Source organism: Heloderma suspectum, chromosome 2 (assembly GCF_057233095.1).
Source record: "Heloderma suspectum isolate Gila_16-S chromosome 2, 16-S_ref, whole genome shotgun sequence".
Classification (NCBI taxonomy): Eukaryota; Metazoa; Chordata; class Lepidosauria; order Squamata; family Helodermatidae; genus Heloderma; species Heloderma suspectum.
In genome coordinates this window covers 182,556,806-182,583,919 of record NC_139459.1, presented here as the reverse complement: position 1 = coordinate 182,583,919, position 27,114 = coordinate 182,556,806, and the positions used below count along the sequence as shown (strand labels likewise).

The 27,114-nt window shown below is 47.7% G+C and overlaps 1 protein-coding gene across 1 annotated transcript; it reads right to left on the bottom strand.

The window, feature by feature from the left end:
• Positions 1–17,911: 17,911 nt before the first annotated feature.
• On the bottom strand, positions 17,912–23,052 carry LOC146353502 (inhibin beta E chain-like). The gene is made up of 2 exons (XM_084832272.1): positions 22,396–23,052; positions 17,912–19,791 (listed from the first exon to the last, which is right to left on the bottom strand). The coding sequence occupies exons 1-2, from the start codon at positions 22,757–22,759 to the stop codon at positions 19,073–19,075; spliced, it is 1,083 nt and encodes a 360-aa protein (XP_084688398.1). The 5' UTR covers positions 22,760–23,052; the 3' UTR covers positions 17,912–19,072.
• Between the last annotated feature and the right edge of the window lie 4,062 nt (positions 23,053–27,114).

Here is a 27,114-nt window from a genome sequence, read left to right as displayed (position 1 = left end):
ACAACTGATTTCTAAAAAGAGCGGACGGGGGTTAAGGCTTCCTAGAAATCATATCATTTGACCTTCCTCCTAATCCCAGATGTGTGAACTGCCTGGTTTTGAATAATCCATAGAAAGGAGAAGCACTCTGAGCATGCTTAGACGCACTCTTCTTTGTCTTTTTTCTTCCCATGTTCCAGCACTGTGCTCTGTTTTTGAAATCAGAATTTGGGACTTAGCGCTGGTGAGCCTTGGCTCAGATTTAGCAGTGGTTTCTCCCCAGTCCTCTTAAAGTGCTTCATCACCTGAGATGGCCTTGTTCCCTCCCTTAGCCACTAACCTATAGGGTGGCCACTTACACATCGTCAAAAAAGAGGAAATGCATAACCAAAAAAGGACAAAAGAGGACACCAATTTGCATAACATTTACATATGCAAATATATGCACATGTGTGCACATTTAGAAACAATAACTATAATTTAAATAGAAATACAATATATCTCCCCATAGTGTGGAAGGCAGTGACCACTAGGTGACCTGTGTGCCTGCTCAGTCTGCCGTCCAGGGCCTCAGTGTTGATGGGCAACTTCAAGGCCCCTCTTTATGGTTCTTTGACTTTAAAGCAGGGTTGGACCAAACCGCTTCAAACAGATGATACCTTCAAACACAGGACTGTCCTCTGCCAGCTCTCCAAAACAGAGGGCTGTCCTCTGTAAAGTAGGACACCAGGGCACCCCACCTACTCTCTTCCAAGCTGAATACAAGAATGAACCTTGCCAAGCAATGTGTTTCTTCCTGTTGGGGGCCTTATCTGCCCTTGGGCAGGTTCTGTCAGTTGTTTTCTTGATGTAAGGAAACTCAGCATGACCTAAGAAAACAGGATAACATTGAACTGCTTGGCTGAGAAGAGTGATGGATAGTTTGCAATTCTGCCATTTCTGTCTGTGCCAGCTCCCTATTATATTCTAGCCAAAATGGAAGGGACTAGTGTGGGCCTCTACAGCCTTGCATATCTAACAGAGTGGTGTCTCTCTTATGCCCTACTCCTAAGGGACAAAAACTAGTGCTGTGCCAAAAATGGGGGTGAAACAAAAACTGGTGAAAGAGGCTGGGAGAAGTGAGAATTTCAAATAACTTTTTCCTTGGGGAGGAGGACAGGATTTCAGCTTACTTTTTTAAGTGTAGGAGGTGGCTGAGGGGTGTTCTTTCTAATATATATATATATATATACACACACACACACACACACACACACCCCTCCCCCCTGCACTTGCAGGAGCCCAGGACTCTTCCCCAGCCCAGCAGCAATTTCTGAATTCCCAGGAGGCCATGTAACTTCGTCCCTCCAGTAGCCATTCAGGAAAGGCTCTGGCACTGTGGAAGCTTCTTTGCAAAGCAGGAGAAATCAGGGATTTTACAGCTTTAGAAAAATTCTGCTTTTCCTTGCAGCAACACAGAGCAAGCAAGATAAGCATTCTTCTAAAGCTTGAAAAGTGCTGTTTGTTCTTTGCAAAGAAGCTTTTTGCAAAGAAGCTTCTGCAACCCAGGAGCTCTTCCTGAATGCCTATAGGAGAGGGTGAGGTTGCGTGGTCTCATGGGAGTTCCAGAAGTGCTGCTGGGCTGGAGAAGCCTCTCTGTAAAGAGTCTCGTGCTGAGGGTGTTTTTCAAGTAGTTTGTTTTTTTTACCTCAGACACTTCCCAAACCTAAAAAGGTATGTGGATACCCTGTCCCCCTCCCAAGGAGCAAATTCTCCAAAATTCTCCCTCTCCCTGTGAAAGAGGCAGAAAAAACAATGCCTCTTTCACAGAGAAAAATTTCCCAAAAACAAATTGAGAAAAATTTCCCAAAAATAGGGGACAAGATTCAGCACAGCACTACCAAAAACAGACATTACTTAAATCCATATCTAGCAGCTATGTCTTTTTAAATTTTAACTACTCAGTAGGTGCAGAGGGCCCAATCCAGATTAGCACCCTAGCATGCGGGGTAAGGGACTTTAAAGAACTGGAACAGGACCCATGTGCCTAATCTAGAGGTAAAAAAAAAAAAAAGCGGGGGGAGATGTAGCTGCCAGATATGGATTTAAAGTAACATGCGTTTTGGCCCTCAGTGAACATGCACTGTTGTGTTTTGTCAGTGTATCAGGGGAGTTCTGCTGGCATATATGGTGCATTTCCTCTTTTTGGAGCACCCTAGCACCTCCGGAGCAGAGGAATGCCTATCTATGTGCTCTTGCTATCCAGACTTAGCATGCAGGTAAAATAATGCAGAGGACACCCTTAGGTGATCTAATCTGAGAGATGGTGATGAAGATGTATAGGCATCTGTTGTGCGGAAGGATTAAAGGGGGGAACCATTGCCCTCCCACAAGTGAGCCATAATCCTCAGGTTCCTAGCTTTCATTAAAACAAACTAACAAAAATGTTTCTAATGAGTCCTTGCAGAACCCAGCATATGACACAAAATGTACAGTGACTGTTCTGTCCATTCCTTTTGTGAGAAATTAGTCTGTTCCCGCCTTTCAGTGTTTTTAACCAATGGATGAAATCATATAAATTATTGAGACACCTATTGTCTGGTGAAGAAACTTCCTAGTTCATTTTTAAGCCACTTTTTTCCCTAGCGGGAAAGTGATAGCTGCCAAATAGAAAACAATTAAGAAATCCAGGATTTCCGTGCAGCTGTGATTGGGCAGTAGTGTGTCCACCCCAAAAAACAAAAGATAGCAGGGAAGGCAAGAGTTCATGATCTTTCTATCTCAGGCCTTATTTCATACAACAGCAACATATGTGAATGGTTTTTCCCGCCCTGAGTTTGAAAACATTTTAAGTATTACTGTACAGATGCTGAACTGGTAGATGGGTCTGTGAGAAACTTGCATGCCAGGTCTACCCCTCTGTTTTTTCCTCAGCGGGTAGACCTGCCAACCATCAACAGGTGGACTTGGTGTCATCCGGATGACATCTGGTAGATGGAGACTAGATGCAGGAACTGGTAGACCTGGTGCTCAGCGTTTGCTGCTGCTCTGTCACCAGATCTATCAGAAATAGTAGACCACCTCTCTGTTGTGAATTATGTATTTATATCCTTTGCCCTCACTCCCCCAAAATTCCTGCAGATGTCCATGCAATGATGATTATGGGTGCTTCCAGACAAGGTTTTTATGAGACCATTGCTCTTCTTCATTTATGGTAGTTTACAAAGGGGTCTAGATGATGTCATCTTCCATGCTGTATACTGCCTCTTTAAGACGTAAGCCCTGAAGGTCTCAGTGTTGGTAGGCCATGTGAGAGGAACACTTTCACTTTTGGGCAGAAGTCACTAGGAGCAGTTTCGCCTACATTATCTCCTGAGAGGCCAGGATAATCTTAGGCCTATATTGTTCTGTGTTTCTGTAAATTGTCATAAATAGCTGTTGAGTTTGAAGCCATCTGGTGTGTACTGCTGTTTCTCATATACAAAACACTCATAACCCTCTTGTATTTTCCCACCACTTCTTCCTGCAGAAAATCCGTTAAGGAAAAAAAAAGATGGAATTGCTGCACGATGCTTTCCCGATGGGCAGCGCTAGGAGCCCTCCCTCTCAAAGCGCCCAGGATAATATCTGAGGCCCTGTTCCAGGTACCCCACCTTCAAAGTCTACAAAGGTTTTGTCCAAAGAAAGGGCTTTTTTGTGGTGGCTTGGATTCTGGAATACTCTCCTTAGATATATTTGTTTGGCACCTACTCCTCTGTCTTTTAGGTGCCAGATCACAGTTGCTTTATTTTCCCAAGCATTTAGTCAGTCACGTTTTCTTCTGACTCTGATGACTGCTGCTAGTTGTTTGGGTTGTATGTTCTGACTGCTGTTTAATTGTATCATTAATATCTTTACTCCAGTTTTGTAAGCCACTCAAAGGCTTGGTAGTGGAAAGATGGGGTATTAATATTTATATGGTGTTTATTCCTAGGGGGCGGAATTCTTTACAGGCTATGGGGCTGTAGGATTGGGTGGAAGCCCTGCTAGACTGGTGGAATACGAATACGCTGCTGCAGTGATATATATGTGGGGATTATGGCTCATTCTGAGGAGGGGAACTGTTCCCCCCTTCACCCTCCACACCCCACTAATGCCCATGCATCGTTGTCACCATCTGTCAGATCAGATTGCCTAAGAATGTCCTCTGCATTATTTTATCTGTGTGCTAAGTCCGGATAGTAGGGGCACATAGATAGGCATTCCTACAGTCTGTTCCATAGGTGCTAGGGTGCCCACTTACACATTGCCAAACAAGAGGAGATGCACCATATATGCCAGCAGAACTCTCGCAATAGAGAACTGACCTCAGTAAAGTAGGACACCTGGGCCCCTAATAGTTGCTCCATAACTCTCTTTCCCTTGAGACAACCTAGGGTTGCTGACATTTTTACTGACCCTGTCTTATGCCCTTAACGGTAGTCTGAATTCAGGCTACTGATAATTAGTAGGTGAATAATTAGTAGGTGAAAGTTTCCCAAAATGATGGGGAAAACTTAATCTTAATCTCTGTGTGCTATGCTGCTGTTAATGGCACAAGATCAAGGCCAGTTAAAAAGCTGGATACCAATGTCTGAACCTGAAATGTTTCCAGAAGCATTGCAATACCTTTTTATTTGTTGTTGGCTTTTGGTGGCTTTTTGCATTTTGGTTTTTCAGTCTTGATTTTTATCTGTCATTTTTGAAAACATGAACCAATTTGGAGCTTTAGGGTTGCAGCAGGCCCTAAATAAAATAAATAAATATATAAATGAATTTCCTTTGGAGGGGGTCCTGAAGCTCCAAGCTGTTGTTTTGCTCTTATGTTTGAACATGGATACCGTATTCCTAGGCTTGGATCCAAGATATTATAGAGAGATTGTGGAGGTTCATCAAGGCCCCTAACCACTTCCCCAGTGCTGCTCTCTCATGGATGTTCTCATGATTTTGTTTGCCAAGAATAAACCTAACAAGGCAAAGGTGACTGTAAGGCTCTGGAAACTAGAGCAAAGGTAAAGCCCCAGCCCGGGACAGACCACTCCTTTAGGTAAGTAATTATTTGGGTAGGTAGTGTTGATGAAAGGCAAGGTCAGCCTGCTCATTTGACAGACGCAACGTTTCCTCCAGTTGGGCTTTTGAGGGGATTCTCTGAACAGCCCTGGTGTTAGGACACCACAACCTTGGGCTGCTGTCAAGGCCCCAGCCTCCCTAGCAGGGTCCACCGCTGGTGCCTACCCTGCCCGCCTCTGTGTGCCCTGGCCTCTGAGTGGAGGTCTGGGAGATGCCACTTTGATTTCTTGCAGCGCCCTGGAGTGACGCTGCATCGGTATTGTGGTAAATTAAAATGGCTGACCCTCCCACTGAAGGCTGCTTGGTGTTTATTGGAGCATTGCTGCCATGCTGCTACTGCCAGGGGGGCTCATGTAGGAAGAGGAGCACCACCAATGGACATTTTGTTGAAAGCCCCTCAAGCCTGGAGCCTGCCCCTATCCCTGAAGATTGGCCTGAGGGACCTGGGGTGTAATAAACTGTTTCTCTCCTAACCAGGCAAAATGTCTGGTTGGCAGTAGGGCTGAAGTGCAGGTTCCATGGGAGGACGGCACCAGGAGGGAGATTTTGGAGCGTGTGCCTTTGCCAGAAGTATGATAAGCAGGAATTCAACAAGGGCGCATTTCCTCATAACTACATCTCCATCCAGAGGAGGGCTACATATGTTAGGTTTCGGCCTGTGACACAGTGTTATAAGCAGAGGAATCCTCTTTTAAAAAAAGATAGAAACACTTCAAGTAGGGTGGTCATGTGCCCTCTTTTACAGAGGACAGTCCTCTATTTGGAAGTCTGATGGAAGTATCTCCTCTATTGGAAGGCGTATCCTCAATTTGAAGGGCTGTCCTGTCGAATTCTGGTTTAAAGATAAGGAATGATAACTGCTGCCCCTTAACAGTTAGCACCTGGGCAGGCAGACAGGTCGCAGTTTATCACACTATGGTGAAATGCACTGTATTTGTATTTAAATTACAATAATTATTTTTAAATTTGCATCTTTACATATAAATCAGCATATGCAAATTTTATAGAAATTGCTGTCCTCTTTTGCCCTCTTTTTGGGTGATTCATAAGTGGCCACCTTAAATACTTGGGATATGTGGAGAGAAGCAGCTGTGCTGTCATGGCTTAAATGAGATGGTGCACCCAGGTTGAACAGGTGAGGATGGGAGCACCTTACTGCAGCATATTACTCATTTAAATTGTTGAGCTGGCCAAATTCAGCCTCTGACCTTCTGCCCTTTAACCATCATCTTTCCTTCACACCTAATGCTGTTCCAGTTCTGGCCGCCACGTTTACTGCTATGTAACCATGGTTATATAGGTTACCACTGCCTTCCCCAACCTGGTGCCCTCCGGATGTGTCGGACTGCAACCCCCATAATTTCCAACCAGCTTGGTCATTGGCTGGGAATTATGGGAGTTGCAGGTCAACATATCTGGAGGGCACTAGGTTGGGGAAGGCTACATTTACCACTTGTGGATGTTGCTATACATGGTTACATGATCTGTTCTTTCTTTGTTTTAAACACTCTGGAATGCACAGGTGGGATGACCAGGTTACAACTGAGAGAAAATGTGTTTGTAGAATCATAGAATCATAGAATAGTAGGGTTGGAAGGGGCCTACAAGGCCATCGAGTCCAACCCCCTGCTCAATGCAGGAATCCAAGTCAGAGCATCACTGACAGATGGCTGTCCAGCCTCGTCTTGAACGCCTCCAGTGTGGGAGAGCTCACCACCTCCCTAGGTAATTGGCTCCATTGCCGTATTGCTCTTACAGTCAGGAAGTTTGTCCTGATGTTCAGCCAGAATCTGGCTTCATGTAACTTGAGCCCATTATTCCGTAACTTGAGCCCATTATTCCAATACTACCCAGATATTCTGGGATGATCAAGAAGAGATTCTGGCCTTCTTCTCTGTGACAACCTTTCAAGTACTTGAAGAGCGCTATCATATCTTTACCTTTAAATGTACTCATAAAGTATTAAATAAGCAGAGGGAGCGATGGCTCCTCCCAGTTATCCCTCTCCTGTCTGCAGTAGGTCAAATGTGAAGTCCTACTTCAGGCCGGGGAGGAGGCACAGGTAAGCAACCATGTCCACAGCTATCTTTGTGTCCTGTTTTAGCGGGGTGTGTGTGTATAAAGGTGGACGCATGTTCTTCTCCAGGATGTCACCTGGCAACCCTATGCACAGGATCTTAAAGCAAAACTGCACTCTGAAGTGGAGTGCCAGCAATGGGGAAATTATGATGGTAGGGGATGGAGGGGAAAGGAAAGAACCAGCAGCTTTGCTCGCTGGTTGGAGAAGCTCAGCATGTTTGATGGTCACCACCCATTCAGACGCTGTGTGCCTTGCTCCCTTAGGTCAGTCAAGAAGGCTTTGGCAATGAACTGACTTCCAGTTTGCTCTGTGGATGAAGAGAGTGGTGGATGATTCATGCAATTGCTTTTTCACATATTGAAGTTGTCATGACTTTGACATTATCGATAGCTTCATGTATGCTTATTGAACTCAGGCCTTTTAGATGCTGCTGCAGCACATATCCAGTCTGGGGTTTGACAGTTCTTTGGCTGCATTTGGACAGAGAGAGAGTGAGAGAGAGAGAGGCCTAGTCAGAATTCTAAACCTGCGATGGAGCACTTGCCATAGATATGGGACTGAGAGCCAAAACAGACATTACTTTAAATCTCTATCTAGAAGCTACATCTTTTTATTTGTTTTTGCTCTAGAGTAGGCATAGAGGGGGCCTGATCGGAATTGGGACCCTAATGTGGCGGGTAGCGGGGCTTTTAAGATCCAGACTGAGACCCCTGCACCTACTCTAAAGTAAAAACGAAAAAAGATGTAGCTGCTAGATGCAGATTTAAAGTAATGTCTGTTTTGGCCCACAATCTAACCTAAGCTCCAAGTAGTTTTTCCCAGCAGCTCCTGCCCATGTAAGGTGAGGAGGTGGATGTATGTCATTTGGGCTAATCTACTTAGTCTAGATTTGTTGCTGAGCCAGATCAGCTGTCTGAAAGTGTCTGCCCCATGATTACTGAACTGTCCAATTTCCATGGGCCATGAGCCCCGTTTCTGGCAAACCCTGGTAGTACTACCCAGAAAGGCCCACAGCACCGTCTGTTCATTTTGTGTAATGTCTGTTTGTGAATCCCCCTCAAATCCACACTGTTTGCTCATCATGGGGCAGGCTTCTCTAGTCTGTTTACAAGGAGAGGTGGTATCTGAGTAAAAGAGAATGAATGAATGCCTTCACTCTCCCATTCTGTTAATCTTTCCACTGTCATTTTAAAAAAATTAAAGTGGCTCAGAAACAAAGGGGATTAAGAGTTTAGTGATCCAGGCTTTCAACTCCTTGAGCAGGCAGGTTAGCATGTCAGCATGTCAGTGAGTCACTGTGACTCATAACTCATAGATCATATAACTCATAGACTCATGGGGTTGGAAGGGGCCTACAAGACCATCGAGTCCAGCCCCCTGCTCAGTGCAGGAAGCCTGATTCCCAGGCAGAATCCCATCCAAGGACTAACCAGGGCTGACCCATGTGGATTCTGCAAACCCAGGATTCTGACCACAGACCTCCCCTATTAACAGCTGCACTCTGACCCCAATCCCAACTTTCCATCAGCCTGTTAATCCCACCAACCTCCTTCCCACTTTTGCAATTCACCCTAACCCTAGAATGGTGTCCTTCTCTGTCACTTCCCTAGAGCTCAGATGCACGTGACTTGCCTAGAAGGACGAACTAACCCCAAAGCACTAATGCCAGATGCCTCATGGTCTCTGGTATGCGTAAGCAACGTTCCCAGGGAGTTGGATCACAGGACTAGTTGAACAATGTCTTTTGATTGGTGGTGGTAGGAACTAGTCATGTGGAAGCACCCACGAACAAGAATATCCAGATTATTCCATTTCACAGCCCCAGCACAAGCTCTCTTGCCACCTAAAGTGGGAAAGAACATGTGTCGCCCTTAACTTCGTGACCGTGCTGGCTGTATGGAGAGCCTCATGACCAAAAGAAGAGCTCTCCCCGCCCCCCCGCCCCCTGATCCCACGAGAGAGTGTGAGAGCTTGTCTGGTGCTCGCAGGACCCGAGCGAGCTCTCACAAGACCCGGGGCAAGCTGTTGTGAGAGCCCCGCACTTACTTCTTCTGGCTGTGCAGCTCTTGACAAGGGAAACAGAAGGTGGGTGGCTGCTCCAGGACCCCCCCCCCCCCGGCTGCTCTCTTCCTGCAGCAAATGCCATGGTGATAGAGTAGCTGATGGGGCTCTCTAGAGCACCTGCTGGAGGAGATGGGGCAGCACTAGGAGGGAGAGTGGAGCCATTTACCATTCTTCCTGCTCTGCCGCCTGATGCAGGGGCCTCACCCTGCTTCATGGGTGGGCCAACCCTGCTATTTCACCATGGAAAATAGGAACAGATTAGGTGTGTGCAGTGCTGGCTCCAGATCTGGAGGGCGCTTGGGCAAGACCCCCTCTGTCCAGAAGTCTACCTTCTTACCCACATACTGCTGTTCCTCCTCCTCTTCTGTCATCATTGATGTCACCTGTTTGCTTGCCAGCCAGCCAGCCAGCCAGCCAATGAGCAAATAGGCAGTAGGATCTAATGCTCCTCCTTCACAGCACCACCACTGCCAGGCCAGAGCAAGAAGGTGAACAAACATGTTGCAATGGTGAAGAGAAGAAGCAGGTACAAAGGAGAAAAAGCAGGCCCAAAGGGTTTGGGTCCTTGGCAGATGCCCAATCATGCCTACCCTTGACACTGGCTCTGTGTGTGTGTGTATTAGGACTGTTCTTTTGAGACCAGCTCTGAGGTCCTTTAGGGAAAGTGTCAACTCATATGACTAGACACTGGGGGTAAGGGAGTTCAGTGCGGCCTGCACTTGATTGAGGCATGCAATGTTAATAAGCAGTGATGTTGCTGAAATGAGTTAATGCCTAGTTCAGTGTATGAATTTGTCCAGCTTGTAATGCTTGGCTGTATTATGATTTGAGTAATTAAATTCTTTCCCACTGGACAGTTCCCTGACAATTGCTCTGTGAAGGAGCCCCAGTTTGACCAGAGACCTACACTATAACATACTTAGCATAATTTTTAATACGGTGTGTAAGCAAGTGGACAAATGAGATGGTATTGCTGTGAGAGCGAACAAAGCTTTCCTTTCTTTTGACAACAGATCCATACAGATGTTGCTTTTGGATGGTTCATATCAATTTTATGAATCAGGAAAAACTACTTAGAAGTTGTAAAATTATGTGAACATGCCTGGAACCTATCTCAAGTGACATTGACAAAGACTGAAAATATAAAAGTATTTATTTTCAGAATTTGTACCCCCACCTTCTTGCCAGTACCAAGGCAATAAAATAAAACACACTATTAAAAAAAATTAATACAAATCACAAAAAACAGCAAATAAAAACAGAAAAAGCAGAGAGCAATTTAAAAATCCAATTAAAAAGGGGGCAAGGGGCAAAACAGAAAACAACACTTTGATGCTTAAAATGTAAACTTGACCAGGACATTAAACTTTATATACATTTCTTAAGTTCCATGACGATGAAAAATAAAGTCAGGAATGTTCTGGAGATAAGCACTTTGCACAGCTAAAGCATGATGCAAATTATTGTGAGGAAAGTGCTTGTCAATATTTACTTTCTCTTGTAAATGTGAAAGGCAGCCAATGAGGGCACAGTTGAAGTAGGGGCAAAATCTGGACATTTGCCCCAGAAACTAGTGTCCCTCCCAAGTCAATGGGATCAGGAAGTTTTGCCCCCATTTGAATGATCATTCCAACCGCTGCCCAGAAGCCTCTCCTATAGATGACAATGGCAGGAGGGGCTGGGTGGCAGCGGTGGGTGTCTGATTTTCTCCGTCCAACGCAGCCATATTGCAAAGTGCATGCACAGCCCCTACACACTGTAGGGAATACAGAATGGAAGGAAGGATGCTTCATGCTATAAGACACACATGGAATTGGCATTTATACATATTCAATTATGATTTTATTATCACAAGATGGAAGACTGCCACAGAGACATGAACAGATTAGTTCCAGGGGTAGCAGATGGAGTGATGGATGATGGAAGAACTGTGGGTTGGCTTTGTAATGCATGGGTATATTTGTGTGGCATTCAGGGGCTTGACAGCAGGGTGGTTACAGTGTGGAAAGTAGGGTAAGGCATCAGAATATCCAAAAAAGTGAGCAAATGGAAGGTTGACTTTAGCTATGACACAGTGCTGAAGTTGCATCCTAGTTCGTTATTAGCGTGCAATTTCAAAACAGAGCTCAATCAGTAAATGAAGTAAGGACCTATACTTTATCTGTCCCTACACAGGGCCAGGGTCAAGGGTAGGCATGTTCGGGCACCTGTTGAGGGCCCACAAAGCAGTAGGAGTCCACTGACAAGAGCCCCCTGGAGTTGCCCCCATCTTCATCTTGCAATATCCTTGTTCACCTGCCTCTTGCTCTGGCCCAGACAATGGAGGTTGTGAGAAGGAGGAACAGGAGATGCCACGGCCTGCTTGCTCCCTGGCTCTCTGCCTGTCAAGCAAGCGAGTGGGAGCAATGATGAGATAGAGGAGGAAGAGCAAGAGCAGCCGAGGACAGTGGCAGTGAGAAGGGAGACTCACTGAGGGAGGGCCCCTGTTAAGGGTGTCTTGCCCAAGGGCCCTTAAAAAGTGGAGCCAGCACTGCCCCTACATCCCAAAAGAAGCTTTGGACTATCCCATCTCTGTGACTGGGGGGGATCAGCCTCTTCAAGATAAACAATAATTGTTTCCAGTAAACACTGATTTCTGTGTGTGTGCATTGCACATTAATGTGTGATGACCCCAGATGTGAATTGCAAATAAGGAAATGGGGGGTCGAAACCCCAGAACATTTTTTTGGATTACCCCCAAATGATACACCCACGCCTCAAGGATCGTGTCCTCTATGAGATGGCCTTAAATTACATCTGGCCCAATGCTTTCTTCTGGCTCAAGACACTGTTGATCATGGTGCCCCCATACTACTAATGAACAATGTATGTAGAAAAAGACAGAAATGGGCTCTCCTACCTATTCTGTTTATAACTGGCTTGAGCACACACACTTGACATTGCCCTGAGCCCCACTGAATCTTTGGGCTGGATGCAATGCAATTGCTCTCTCATAGATGCTTTCTTGGATGTGTGCGTGTATCATCTGGAGGTGACCCAAAGTTTACTGTGGGTTTCGTACCTCCCCAATGCCTTATTTGTAATTGTCCTCCAGGTTCATCATACATTAATGAGCGTTGCGCAAAAACAATGGTTTTCATTGGAGAGAATTATTGTCTGAAGGGGACAGTCCCCTAATCATGGACTTATATGATAGTCCAAAGCTTATCTGGGGGCACAGGGGCATCTTAAGGTAGGTCCTTATCAGGTTTACCGACTGAGCTCTCTTCTGAACTTTTGCGCAAATAAGGCACTGGGGACTAGTAACCAGCTCCAGCATTGTAGCTATGTCCGGTAGCCACAAAAGAGATTAGAACTGAATCGTGGGGTTCAGTGGTGGGCTGGACCTCCACATTCCAAGGAGCTGAATGTGCAAATTGCAAGGTGACTGCAAGCCCCAGGGGAACTGTCAGGATTTGTAGCCATCCCTAAAAGGCCCGGGAACAGGATCAAGTTGTGATCCTCTCATGAACGGAGCCACCTGAGCAGCAGACTGTGCACAAAGCGTCCTGCTGGCTGATGAAAGCTGCCCTTCGCCCCCTGCGCTGTACTTTGCCAACCAGTGGGCCCGTGGCTATAGGAGAGGGGAACAGGCCTGGCCTGAGAGATGAGCAATGTGCCTCCGAGCTGCCATGCAACACTGGACTTTGAGCTGCGCTCTCTCCACGGGGAGTCAGGGCACTCTGAAGCACAGCGAAGCCGTGCAACGCAGTGGCGTTCGCATGCTGCCATGCTATGCAAAGCCCTGCTTGTCGTTTAAAAGTAGAGCAAGCCTATGAATTTCCCGAGTGTCATGGAATCACCCGATGCAGATCGACTACCTGCTGACTAAACTGGGAATTGCTCTAGGTAGCTTTCTCCAACTTGGCACCCTCCAAATGTGTTGGATTGCAAGTCCCATAATTACCAGCCACCATGGCCATGCTGGCTGGGAATTATGGGAGTAGCAATCATAACCATCAATAATAATGTATTTATTGAAGGTTAGCAAGTTACAGTTATCTGAGATTTGCCATGGAGTATACATTGAACAGGCAGCTGCAGCCAATCCCAGCTCTGTGATTCTCGTCGCTTTATGGTGCATGGGTTTGCAAAGGAGCGTTTGTTACATCCACACTTTACATGATTAGGTGTACAACCTAACAAACAGTAATGCAGCCTCGCTCATTCAGTTCCTAGGTTGCTTAGCTTTGGACAAGTCAGTGCCTCTCAGCCTCACCTACCTTGCAAGGTTCTTGGGAAAAAATGTGCAATAAAGAATGACAAAAGGTGTTCTAAAGAGAAATGCCACAGACATGATTGGTCATGTCCATACGGAGCAGCTATACAGAGGGCTGACGGTTGCTTTACACCAGGGGTGTTGAACCCCTTTCAGCCTGAGTGGGTCAAAGTCAAAGGAGGCTGGGGCAAAAAACAACCCACCCACCCCTCAGTATATTTTAGCTTAAAGGCGCTACCCTATCCAATGCAGGGCAGGCAGAGCACGGAGGGGATCCTGTCCTCCCCACTCTGGCTGTCCTGCATTTGCAGCTAGATGACCGATTTTGGCTGTCTAGCTGGGGACATCGGAGTGTGGGGGGCACACAGTGCATAGGAAGTGTCATAACGATGCTTCTGAGGTCTTCTCCCCGCCCCGCCCCCAGAAACGCCCCCCTTTTGTCCACTCCCCACTGTGGTTATGAGTGTGGAGATGGGGAAGAATCGTGCCGCCTATGAGGCAGCAGGGGAGGGTGTGGGGAGTGCGGTTTCTGTGAATTGAGCTCAGAGCCCCTGCTCCGAGCTTGGTTCCCAGAAACCGAGAAATGCTATGCCTGTCTAGACACTGTCTAGCGGCCATAGGATTGCTCTCTAAAACTCTTGCTACCAGAAAGAGAGGCATTTCAACTGTCTAGAATGGGGGGAAATGACACAAAAGCCAAGAAATCACCAAACGATTTGTTGTTGGGGCAATGGGGTTGGGCCAGATTAGGGAGCATGGACTTCTGGGGAAACCTGAAGGGCCTGCTTTGGCCCCTTGCACTCCTGCTTTACACATTTGTTTAGTGTATACCTAAGTTTCTTTTTAAGTGTGCATCTAAAAATGTGTGAATGAGACCCACCTATGCTTGGAAATGTGTATATCATGCAGGTTTGCTCATCGGGGACTAGGACTGGCTGCAGCTCCCTGCCAAGTGTACGCTTGGGGGCAAATTAATGTTCCCCACAGATTCATAACATTCTCCCGATTTTTTTCCTGAAAGTGCAAAGCAGCCCTGGGTGGTAGCAACTGGGAACAGAAGAGCATCTGATTGGAGGGGGGTGGGTGGGATGCTACTTAGCTCTCTTCCTGCCAAATATGCTTCTGGTCAACAGTTGAGAAGCAATGGAGGAGGTGATTTTGATAGGAAATACGATGAGGGGCCTCTTTCCCCTTACAAAAAGAAAGGATCAATAACAGCCATAACAAATCCAAGAACTAAAAAGAAGACAGATACACAGGAAATATGGTTCCAACATGTTTTGAAAACTATTTTTCAAGGAAAACTTTAATGCTTCTTGCTAAAAACTGCGTGGGTCAACTTTTCTACTTCAGCTCATCTATTCAAACCCTTTAATGCAAGAAGCATTAAACATTCCTTTGATAAAGAGTTTCCTTGAAATGCATCTGGAAATATATTTGTTATGCAGCTGCCAGCTTTTTGTACCTCTTCTACCTCACTTTTGCTCTTCTGCCCCTGATCACAGCCTCCCAAGGCTGCTTCTCATTAAAAACAACAACAACAACAACAACAAAAGATTGGAAGAAAGTTCTTGACATCCTCATGGTCTGGCGCTCAGTGGCAAAATCTGAGTTTGCAGCCAGTGTGTGGAATGCCCACATAACAGCCACATGTCCAATCCAAGTCTGGTTTAAAGATAAAGAACCATCAGGAGGGGCCTTGAAGTTGCCCATCAACAGTCAGCACCTGGACAGCAGGCTGAGCAGGCACACAGGTCACCTAGTAGTTACCGTCTTCCCCACCATGGTGAGATGGATTGTATTTCTATTTAAATTATAGTAACATTCTCCAAGTGTGCGTCTATACCTATGGATGGCTATATGATGATCAGGGGACTGGAAACAAATCCCTGTGAGGAGAGACTGAAAGAACTGGGCTTCTTTAGCCTTGAGAAGAGAAGACTGAGGGGAGATATGATAGCACTCTTCAAGGACTTGGAAGGTTGTCACAGAGAGGAAGGCCAGGATTTCTTCTCGATCATCCCAGAGTGCAGGACACGGAATAATGGGCTCAGGTTACAGGAAGCCAGATTCCGGCTGAACTTCCTGAGTGTTAGAGCAATACGACAATGGAACCCATTACCTAGGGAGGTGGTGGGCTCCCTAGGTAAGAGTTGTGGCAGAACCAATAACACCAATGGCAACCCAGTGAAAGAACTGGTGGGCCCTTGTGGGGCCCTGGTTCTTGCCCAAGTATGCTGCATGCTGGTGTGTTGGGCCTGTCCAGTTAAGTAGTCATGTGGTTTCTTCACAGTTTGGAGTAGATTTCTTCATTCCCCCCCAGATACGTACGGTTGACCGCTGATTACAGAAGTGGTGGTTGTGGTGGTCCTTTTAAATACGCACGAGTGTCATGGGTTGAATCTACAGGAAAGCACCTCCTGCAGCATTATTCTATAGATTTTCATTATTCTAAACTGGTATGACTTGACTCTCAAGAGTCATTCAATTTGGAGACTTTAAAATGGTACAATGAGGATCCTATTGAGATACTACCGTTGGACATCATATTGTGGGCTGCCTTACATTGATTGTTGCCTTAGCATTAAGGGTTTGGGTATTGTCCACTTTGACAATTGTGAGAGTCAGTTTGGTTTTTCTCATCTTGAAAGGAAGGAGTGGCTTACAGGTTAGAGAAACAAACCAACATGCAAACAGCTTGCCCTCTCTGTCCCCATGGACAGCTCAAGTGGAAGAAGAAGAGAGGAGGGAGAGGATGAAAAGCCCCATCCTGTTGGGTCCTCCGTGGGATTGGAACTTAGTCCAATTTCCTTTCTTGTCTTCCTTTCCTAGACCCATTTCCCAGCTCAGGGAAGGAAACTGGATGGCTCAGAAGTAAACCGGGTGTTTCTAAAAGGCTGTTTCCCCCTATTATGCCACCAGCCCTAAACTGAGTTTGCCACCAGGTACGCTCAGCATGCAGCTTCAGCCAATCCTGGTCCTCTAATGACTATGCTAGAATGACATGCATAGTTTTGAACTCTTGTTTGTCAAATGCATACATTAGATTTTTAGGTGTCCCCTTAAAAAAAAGGAATGTGAGGTAACTTTCATCAGGCTGGAGACAGATGATCGTTTTCTTTTCAGAGCTGAAGGCTTTTTGAAAGAGGGATTGCTGTGTGTGGTGTTACTCATCACACTTCCATCTAGGGCAGGGGTGGGGAACCTCTTTCTGCCCAAGGGCCGAATTCAGTTTCGCTCTCGGGGGCTGCATCCCAGTGGTGGGTGGGGCCAAAGGCAAAAGGGGCAGGGCCAAAAATAGAAAAATACCAGTATATTGCTACTTTTCCTGCCAGTAGCTGAGCCTTAGGAGAGGCACTTCAGCCTTTAAAAATGGGGAAGATAGTGCACAGAAGCCAGGAAACCCCCAAGTGATCAGTGGTTGGGGAAGGGGGTGTGGCCAGGGAGAGGCCATCTGGGGAATCCCAGGGGGCCGCATGGGGACTCCAGGCAGACCAGATTTGGCCCCTGGGCCTGAGGTTCCATACGCCTGGCTGAGGGCAAGCAGATTTTTCAGTCGCTTGTGTGAAGGGAAGCCTCTCTCAAGTCATTTCCAATACTTTTAAAAATGGTTGTCCTTCCAACTCTGGCAGGATCTTGCACTCTCCCTCTCTCTTGGAGCATCTCTACACCAGCCTAAAATCCTGCATTTAAAAGGGGGCTTTGTGCTTCCATTTTAAATGCAGGATCACAACAGACTCGCTTTACGTGAGCTTCCTTCCCCCCTCCCCTTTCCCCAGCCTTCTCCCCCTTACCTGAGTCTTCCATATGCTTAATTGGTCTCCCTCCTCTTCTTGCGGCTTTTCGTTTTTCACAGAGGGAACTCAAGTGGAACACAAGCGGGGTACTTTGATAGCTCATTAACTCCGATGTATTTAAAAATGGAATGAAGGCCTTTTAGTGCGGGAGACACCCTGGAGGTTGACAGCATCATCTAAAGGGCCCGGAAACTTCTGTGAGTGAGCCATCTCAATAGCAGGATAAAAGCTCTGTGTGAAGAAGCCCTTTATGTGCCCAAGCACCCGATAAATGACTGCTAGAAAATTGTAACTGGGAACTGTGTGCAAATGCCTTTAGCGTTACCTCTGTGCCTAGGCTTGCCCTGCCCCCCAGCCAACCATTCTTTCCAGTGTGATGAAATGGGGGGCGGGGGATGGCTTGTTGGAAAAATGGGTTGGTGCTGAGGTTGGTATCCCAGGAAGTGGGGAGGCACACCAGGGGAGGGATGGTTAGCAGATATAAGCATGGGAAGGAAAAAGAGCTGGCCTGGCCTGGCAGATACTGGTATAATCCTAAGAGCAGATTCTTGTGGAAGTGGTGTGTCTGCTTTGAGAGTCCAATTTTTATCCTGTTTAACATCATATCTGGATAATTTTACAGATGAACAACATTTCTCAAAGCACACCCAGGCGTTGCTATTTTTTGAAATCCTTTTTTAATTATTGATGACATTCCAAAAATAAAATAATATAGATAAGATACATTAACATAAATGCAACACACACGTGCACACACGCACACACACAAATACAAAAGGCACAATGGTATCAAGGGCCCCTTTGGTGTCAGTGTCACGCACTGGGCATGCGGGCCTTGCTCCTTGGTCTTCCCCTTTTCCTGTATGCCCAGTGCAGGAATTCCCCAAGTAAACACTGCCCAGTCCATCTGGAGACACAGATTGCAAGGAAGACCGTGAAAACGAGAGTAGCAATAACGAGAATCTTAACGATATGCACCACTGAAATTTGCCTTTAAGGCTAAGGACCCTAAATTCTGTCCCCTTGTTCCCAGCTGGTCAGCTGTGAAGGGGTTTCCGTGATTAACTCTCCCATCTCCTCCTCTCCGATCCTGTTGTGGAATTCTGAGTGCATCAAAAGTGGAAGTGAAGTAAATGGGCCATGTCTGTGGGGCCCCCTATATTTCCGGGGAGCATGTTTTGCTGACCTTTCTACCACTTGGCATCTGGCCTCACCTCAGGGCCACACATAGGGGCTGGGGAAGAGGTATAGTGGATAGGAACATAGGAAGCTGACTTACACTGAGTCAGACCCTGGGTACATCTAGCCCCGTATTGTTGACACTGACCGGCAGCAGCGGCTCTCCAGGGTTTCAGGCGGGAGTTTTTCCAGCCCTACCTGGAGACGCTAGGGATCGAACCTGGGACCTTCTGCATGCAAAGCAGGGGCTCTGCCACTTACCTGCAGATCTACTTGGGACATGGGGGGGCGGGGTGCAGAGCTCAGAGGGGCCACCGAGTAGCCACGTACAGAGGCAGATCTGAATACAAATAGTGTTCGTGGTCGAAAGGATCCTGTGGGCAGCCCTACCTAGCACCCTCTCTGTGCTTTCCCATGAACATATACATTTGGGGGGAGGCAGGATGGGGGATGTCCGGCTGCAGCTGGCTTTCCTCCGCAGAAACCACCGTTGCTCTCTGAAAAGAGTCCATGCCATCGTCCCGCCCCACCCCGACTTGGGATGGAGCATTACGACTGCCACGGATGTCCAAATGGGAGTGGAGGGGAATTTGTTCCATGTCCCCTGCTTTGCCCCTATCAGAGTTCCCTGTGCTGACAGCCCTGCCCTTAGCTGCAACCGCAAGCATCAACCACCATGTCAGGGATGTCCGTCTTGATGAGGTTGCTGTTCGGGTCGAAGTAGAGCAGAGAAAGGGCCCGCCGCTGCGTGGGGACACAGCAAGAGCGACCCGCGGTCCGGATGTTGTTGGCTTTGACCAAGTTGAAGACGGTGGTGTGGAAGGAGGCTGCTATCCCAGGTGCACCAGCCAGGTGCATGGGGCACTCTCCCATGCAATAGTTTATCTGATAACCCTCTGGCTGGAAGATCCAGTCGTTCCAACCAATGTCCCGGAAGTCCACATAATAGTCTTTTCGGCAGCACACGTTCGAGTTCTGGTCACAGCTCAGGCTGCGCTTGGCCACCCGATGGCCAGTCTCCCGGATCTTGGCCTTAACCACCAGAAAGGGCTGGTGGGAGCTGCTGGCAGCAGTCACCAAAGACGCGGCATCAGGACGGCAGCCGTCACACTGCAGCTCCAGGCGCAGGCTCTTCTCCTTCCGCTCAAAGAAGCCCTGCATCGCTGGCATGAGGGAGACGGTGTGCCAGCCGCTCCCCTTGCTCTCCAGCTGCTGCTCTGCCAGGGCCGCTTGCCGATGCCCTGCCGGGTAGATTTGAAGGGTGATGTTTCGGTGGGCCTTGAGGTACAGCCACAGCTGGGCTTGGAGGATGTGCATGTCTTGGCCTTTGGTGTGGGTGAGCTGGAACTGGAGTAGCCCAGAAGGTTCTGTTGGAGGAGAAAAGCCGTCAAGGTGAAAATCAGTCTCTGCATTGCTCATCCTGGCCTGCCCCAGAACACACCTGAGCCAGGGTCCTTCCATCAGTGTCAACAGGGTCTCCATGCCTTGCCTTGCTCTCACTCCGTATTTATTTGCTACATTTAGGACATAGGAAGCTGCCCTACACTGAGTCAGGCCCTTGGTCCGTCTAGGCTAGTGTCACTGACGCTGACTCACAGCAATGGCTGTCCGTGGTTACAGGCAAGATTCTTTCTTAACCCTACCTTGAGATGCCAGGAATCGAACCTGGACCCTACTGCATGCAAAACAGGTGCTCTGCCACTGATCCCCGGCTCCTCCAGCAATTTGTATTATGACCCAGAACAAGGAGTAGGCTGAGAGAGCGTGACTTGCCCAACGGTACCCAGTGAGCTTCTCACCTGAGCCCCTTGGCTTCCATGTATAAGCCAAATAATAACAATCACAATAATACGTTATCATTATTGTTATTATTTTTTTGGTGCCTAAAAAAATAGACTCTGTACAAAATATGCGGGAAGGCAGGCCCTGCTAAAATAGGTTTACAATCCTGCGTAAATGAGGTATGATTAAGCAGTGAGGGAGAATACCGAAATTAACATCTATCCACTGCGCCACATTGGTTCTCAGCATCTGTCCTTCTCTCAGCCCCCTGACTCCATATCAAAGGCCATTTTCATCTTGCTCCCTCACACAACCATTTCCTCTGTCCATCATTCTTTGGTGGGACTCGTCGATGCATAGGGTGGCCAGCTGTACATTGCCAAAGAGCAGGAAATGCATCCCCCCCCCCCCCGGCAAAAAAGGAGGGCAAAAGAGGACACCAATTTCCATGACATCTGCATATACTAATTTATATGTCTAGCTGCAAATTTAGAAACAATTATTATAATTTAAACAGAAATACGTTGCACCTCAGTGCAGTGGGGGCGACTATGAGCAGGTGACCACCTGTGTGCCTATTCAGCCTGCTGTCCAGGTGCTACTAACAGTGGATGGGCCACTTCAAGGCCCCCCCCCCCACTCTCGCTTTTCATGGTCCTTTATTTTTAAACCAGATATAGACTGGATAGTCCTTCGAATGGAGGATGCCTGCAAAGAGAGGACTGTCTTCTAATTGCTCTTCAAAATAGAGGACTGCCCTTTGTAAAGGAGGACACCAGGCCACCTTATCTGTGCCTCCTGGCAATGTGCTTAACAGATGAACAACCAATGTGCCAAGAAGGTGGATAGTTTTGCCTTGCCCTGTGTGTGCGGGCTGAGCAGACACACTCCTGTTTAGCCCATTTACAACACCGTGTTCCATGTGGATTCCACGTGGATTGCGACCATGCAGTGGCTACAAAGGTCACCCCATGGTGAAAACAAACAGTTGTATATAAATCGATACACCTCCCAGAATTCTGTTAGGAGATCTCAGCGCCTCTCAGTAGAACCACCATCCCTCCTGGCCTGCTGGGAGCAAGAAGGGATCTGGGGCCCGATCCACCTGTGCAAGACCCACTGTGATGAATGGGCAGCTGGGGACAAGCCTCCAAGTCCCCAGGGGCACACAGAAAGGATGAAGTCAAGGAGACGAGCGAATTAATAAAACAGGCATCAAGCAAGAAAGCCACACAATGGTGTGGGGTATTCCTACAGCTGCCCACCACTTATTTTGATGAATAGTGAATGACAGGCAGAAATCAACAGGTGAAGCTTTCCTGTCACCTTTGGGAAAGCCTCAGCTATTAATTTTGCCTGCCATGCAAGTATTAAAGGCATAGAACATCTGTGCATAAAAAGGCAGTGATCCAATGGCATTTCATTGGCCTCATCCTGTATATCAGCTGCTCCCAGTCATCCGCTGCCACCTTGCATATTAAGCAGAGAAGACAGAACAAATCAGGACTGCGGCTGGAGACAGGCAGTCATTTTAAGGGAATCGAACGTGGGAGGACAGCGATATCATTGTCTGTGCTGTACAGGCTCGTTTGTTTTGTCCCACCATCGCTCTGGTCAAACAGGTTTTGCAGGGTTTTTTAAAGTACTGCAAAGCCTGTGAAGAGAGGCAATAGTGGCATGGGTATGTACACCAGAGGCAACAATGCCTCCGCTCTACCATATCCATTCAAGCTCTCTGTTGAAAAATAATAACAGCCTGAGATATGCTACAGGAGGCAGGACTGGATGAGAAATATAGCCATCTGGCCCCGCTCTTCTAAATGCACTGCCCTTCTCTCTTTTCATCTGATATTTTTGAGCACATAATCAGACTTAACCAAGAACTCCCACAGAGGAGAACTTGAAGTACAAGGAATAACTACTAGCCGCTACTCCCCAAGCATGGCTCTGTATGCAGCAATGTTGTCACTCTAAGTGACTTAGGGTGCAATCCTATGTGTGTTTAAACAGGAAAATATCCTATGACTCCCAGCATAGGATATTTTCTATGACTCCCAGCATAGGGAGCATGGCTGGGGCATGCTGGGAGCTGCAGGACTTTCTTTCTGTCTGAACACGCTAGGATTGTGCCCTTATACTCCCTGTGCCAGAGCATTCAAACCCCTGGAAGAGCGACGGAGAGGACTCACCTGTCTCTGCAAAACTAATGATCTCATAGCCCTGCTCGTCAGGCTCGGAGTTCTCCCAGCCAGAGAAGTGCCCAATCCCATCCACCCGGGCTTTGCCCATGTGCAGGCGCCGCAGGGCATTAGCCACGGCTGCACGTGGCACGGGGTGGGTGATGTTGGGCCTCTCGCTCAGGCTGAGTTTCTGCAGGATCTGCTGCTTGGCTACCTCGACCAGGAAGGCTTTCTCAGCACTGGGCTCCAGAGGGGGCGTCCTACAGGACGGGCACGCAGGCTTTCCCCCCACCCAGGCCAAAGAGGCCCATAGCAGGGCCAGCGTGGCCAGGGGAGTCCAGTTGCCCTGCAGGCTGTAGAGAGCAGGAGCCATGAAGGGGCCTGGGGCCGCAGGCAGCAATCGGCAGGCTGGGAGGTTTCTTGCCGCGTCGTCTAGTGACAGTGCCCGGAGCTCACGAGCTCTGCCTCTGCCGTGTCCTGAGTGCTTGCATCTTAGCCTCAAGGGTGGCAGCCTGCCTTGGGCCCAGGACCTCTTTTTGTCTCCCGCAGGTCTCCCTGCTCCTTGGGGCCAGGACCTGCTGCTAGTGCCAGGAGGAGAGGCCGGTGTTTCTGGCTCCAGAGATCTCTGCTCATTGACTGGCTCTTCCCGAGTGCCGCCCAGCCAGCTTCCTCGGCACTTGTCACTCAGGCAGCCAGCTTTGGCCCTGCCCTTTGTGCCTGTCTGATTGGCTGGCTTGACTGTAGTGCCCCAAGGGAGGTTTCCTCCAGCTGGGGAGGGAGCTGGGGATTAGCCAGAGGGGATTACAGGCTCCCTGTGGTGGGAACAGGTGTGCGGGGAGTGGGAGCACCACCATTAGCCATGATGCAGAAAAGGGTGAGGATTGCATGGTGTTGGGGGGGAGGAGAGGGGGGAGTGTTCAGTGCCCCAGAGGGAGGAGGGGCCCAGGGTAGGTGAAATGGCAAAATATGGGGAGAGGGTGAGGGAAACAACAGCTTGCCTCGGAGTTTGGAATAACCCCAGAGAAGTTGCCTGGGTTCAGAGAGTGAAGCAGAGCGGGGTGGGGCGTGGGGTTTGGGGGAGAAGAAACAGCTGCACCTCAGATGCACGAACCAGAAAAAAGAGGACGTCTCTGGCGCTGGGCATAGCCTTTATTGTATGCTCTATGCATTTTGGGGTAAAAAAAAAACTTTTAGAAAAAAGCCTAAAAGTTGCAAAAGACAACACTCTGAAAACCATAAATACATTGGAAACTTAAAAGACTTTAAAGAGTGTAAGTCTTTTTACTCCGAAACCTGCAGAGCATACAATAAAAGCTACTGCTACTATGCTGCGCTGGAGATGTCCTCTCCTTTCTGGCTTGTGGGTGCAGAGAGTGGCAGTGGCGGCAGTCACAGAACCACGGGATTGTGCATTAGGCCATTTTCCCCGACATTTCTGTTATGGTACACATCATCATTGGGAGCCTTATGTTTGCTGTGGGGGCAAATAAGAGCTCTGGGGGGTGATTTTGGGTGGGAAACCGGGGCGGGGTCCCAGTCCAGATCAGGAGCACATTCTGGATTGGGGGCCCACAGCTGCTTTTTTGTCAGAATAAAATAGGCCAGATTTTCCCACTTTTTTAAAAGGTGGAAATAACATCATGTGTAGCTGAGCGAGCCCTGAGTGTACGCTTGACAAGGAGCAGCTGCCAACGTCAGCTGATTGACTGGTGTACATGCTATTAATGTACCTGTAATACATGTAAATCCGCCTAATACATGTAATACCCGCCTAATACATAGTGTACATGCTATGAATGTACGTGTAATACATATAATACCTGCCTAATACATGTTAGGTGTACACCTGAAGAATGCCACGCAGGGTCAGTCTAGATGGAATATTAAAGGTGTCTTTGCATTTAATGTGCATATTTTTCAAAAAGGCAAATACCCAAGGGGGACAGGGGCATTTCCTTTCAGTGCAAATAGGTGTGGGGATATATGAAAACTTCATGCATTCGTTTCTGACCAAAATTTGTCCTGTTCGCAACCTTGCATGCAAACATGAGCACATTTTTTCAGGCAAAGCTTCCACATTCCTGAGCTTGCAATGCTGGTCCAAAATAAATGCGGACTGTCGAAAAATGTGCACTGTAAAAATGCAGATTTTGGAGAAATGCACATTTTCATGCTTCAGGGTGCAATCCGATGCGTGTTTAGACAGAAAGAAGACCTATAACTCCCAGCATTCCTCAGTCAGCCAGGACTTTTTTTCTGCCTTTTTTTCATAGGATTGCACCCTTAGTCAATGGGCGGGGGGAAATATGCATTTGGGAGTGCACTTAAAAATAACTAAAAGCATATCCAACTGCACTTTTCCTTTTCGAACAACAACAACAAAAAGCTCACAAGCGGGAATGGGAATGAGGTGGACTGAGCTTTGAAGTGGAACTCAGAAAACCTTGATGGGCTTGAGCTCTGCTTATCCTCTCATCCATCCATAAATAGCAGCTTCAAAGGAGCGATTTTCTTCAGGACCACAACAGGGAACAAAAAGGTTAAACTCCCCCTTCCTGTCTGCTGTGATCCTGTCAATCATCAGGCTCCACCCCACCCCGTCCCCCAGAACTGCTATTTGCATTTTTTGAAATGCACATATCTGGCTTGCCTTTTGGTATATAGTCAGAATTAGGTTTGGATTAAAATTCCAGCTTGGAGCTGCCCTGAGGTAAATAAACAGGGTAAAGACTCAGCACCTGGGTCTCCTCTCTTTTAAGGCTAGCTCTTTGAAGGACTGTTCCTGGGCACTTTGTCCCAAGGCACAGGGAGAACCTCTGGCCCAACCTTCTGCAACCTGGCGCCCCCAGATGTATTGGACTACAACTCTCATCAGCTCTAACCAGCTGTCTGGGGATGATGGGAGTTCTAGTCCAACACATCTGGAAGACACCAGGTTGGGGAAGGCTGCTCTACCCATCCACTGCAGTACACTGGCAAGCAGAAAAATGGCCCCTGCCACTGCTGGCATTTGCCTCTGCACGGCCTTCTGAAATGAGCCCTTCTTGGCTCCCCCATCTTTCAGAAGCTACAAAGTCCTTATCTGCTGCTGATAAATCCTCTGGTGATGATTAGCCAAGGTGAGGAAGGATGCCTGTAGGCATCGACTAGTTTCCCTTTTGGTGCTGTGACGTTGGGCAGGTGCCACGTTACTGCACTGCTCAGGGTTCCGTCCGTCACCCTGAGACATCAGCTAAGCTTTGCTCGGGTGCCAAGGTCCCGCACCTGAGTTGCAGGACAGTCCTTGGACTTTAGCTTCTGTAACCACATTCCCCATCTGCTACAATTAGAATATATAGGGTACATTTCTTTTTTAACTGAGCAGAAAAAAGAAAAAAGGTAAACTGGGTGGTGGTGGTGGTAAGGAGTGTCCTGGGGGCTAGAGAAGGTGACAGGGAGCATCCTAGCTAAGTTACTTTTCCTTTAGTCCCATCAGTTTGCCTTCTGAGAAATGGGTGTTTTGTGACCAGCTACACCCATGATGGCAGCCATTTTATGCATGGGCAAGTTCCCTCAGATGGACCATGGCAGCCATTTTGTGAGACTGCCCATCTCAAATTCCAAATGTGCCCACCAATACATAATGGTTGGGAAGCCCTGCCAGAAACTGGAAAAAAGGAAGGTGCACATTATTACAAATAATTGATTGATTCAATATATATGCCTCTGCATCCTCCAATAAGGCTCAACATGGCTTACAAATTATTGAGATAACATGATTCAAATAGCATAAACCTAAAAATCCACCGGCACAATCCAGCCAATGTCGAGCACTTCTAGTGTGTGACTGTATCAGAAAATGAGGGAAGAGGAGTGTTGTGACTACAAAAACGTGAGGTGTGTGTGTGTTGGACAGCAGCTGAATCTAATGAGACAGGGATTGTGTTCCAAAATTAGTAGTTGGGGCTACTAGTCTCAATGGCTATATGCTACCTCCAGTATCATAGAATCATAGAATAGTAGGGTTGGAAGGGGCCTACAAGACTATCGAGTCCAACCCCCTGCTCAATGCAGGAATCCAAGTCAGAGCATCCCTGACAGGTGGCTGTCCAGCCTCGTCTTGAACACCTCCAGTGTGGGAGAGCCCACCACCTCCCTAGGTAACTGGTTCCATTGTCATATTGCTCTAACAGTCATGAAGTTTGTCCTGATGTTCAGCCGGAATCTGGCTTCCTGCAACTTGAGCCCGTTTCTCTGTGTCCTGCATTCTGGGATGATCAAGAAGAGATCCTGGCCTTCCTGTCTGTGACGGCCTTTCACGTACTTGAAGAGTGCTATCATATCTCCCCTCAGTCTTCTCTTCTCAAGGCTAAACAGGCCCAGTTCTTTCAGTCAACCTAGTCCTATAACTGGCCAGACCAGAAACCTTTTGGGTAGGAAGTTTCATTTCTGGCATCAGCCACACATGGGCATTCATGAGCCATGAGAGAGCATGAACCTTGCCTGCAGGGAGTGTCTTGGCCGTGTCTGTGGGCATGTTGCCACCAGGAAGCACTGTGGGCTGTGCCTTGTATTAGCTGGGCTGCAAAGATCTCTGTGTGACTCTGTGTCCTGGGATGGGGACATTCTATAGTCACTTCGCACAAATCCAGAACTTCATCCGGGATGTGGAAATCACCGTTCTGAGAATCTCAGCTTTCGGTAAACAACAGGAACAGGAAACCCATCCTAGACATTAAGGCTCTGAAG

Coding starts and splice junctions, on each gene's coding strand:
- LOC146353502 (XM_084832272.1), bottom strand. CDS start 22,759: ATGGCTCCTGCTCTCTACAGCCTGCAGGGCAACTGGACTCCCCTGGCC. Junction 19,792..22,395: donor CATTAGTTTTGCAGAGACAG/GTGAGTCCTCTC, acceptor CTCCTCCAACAG/AACCTTCTGGGCTACTCCAG.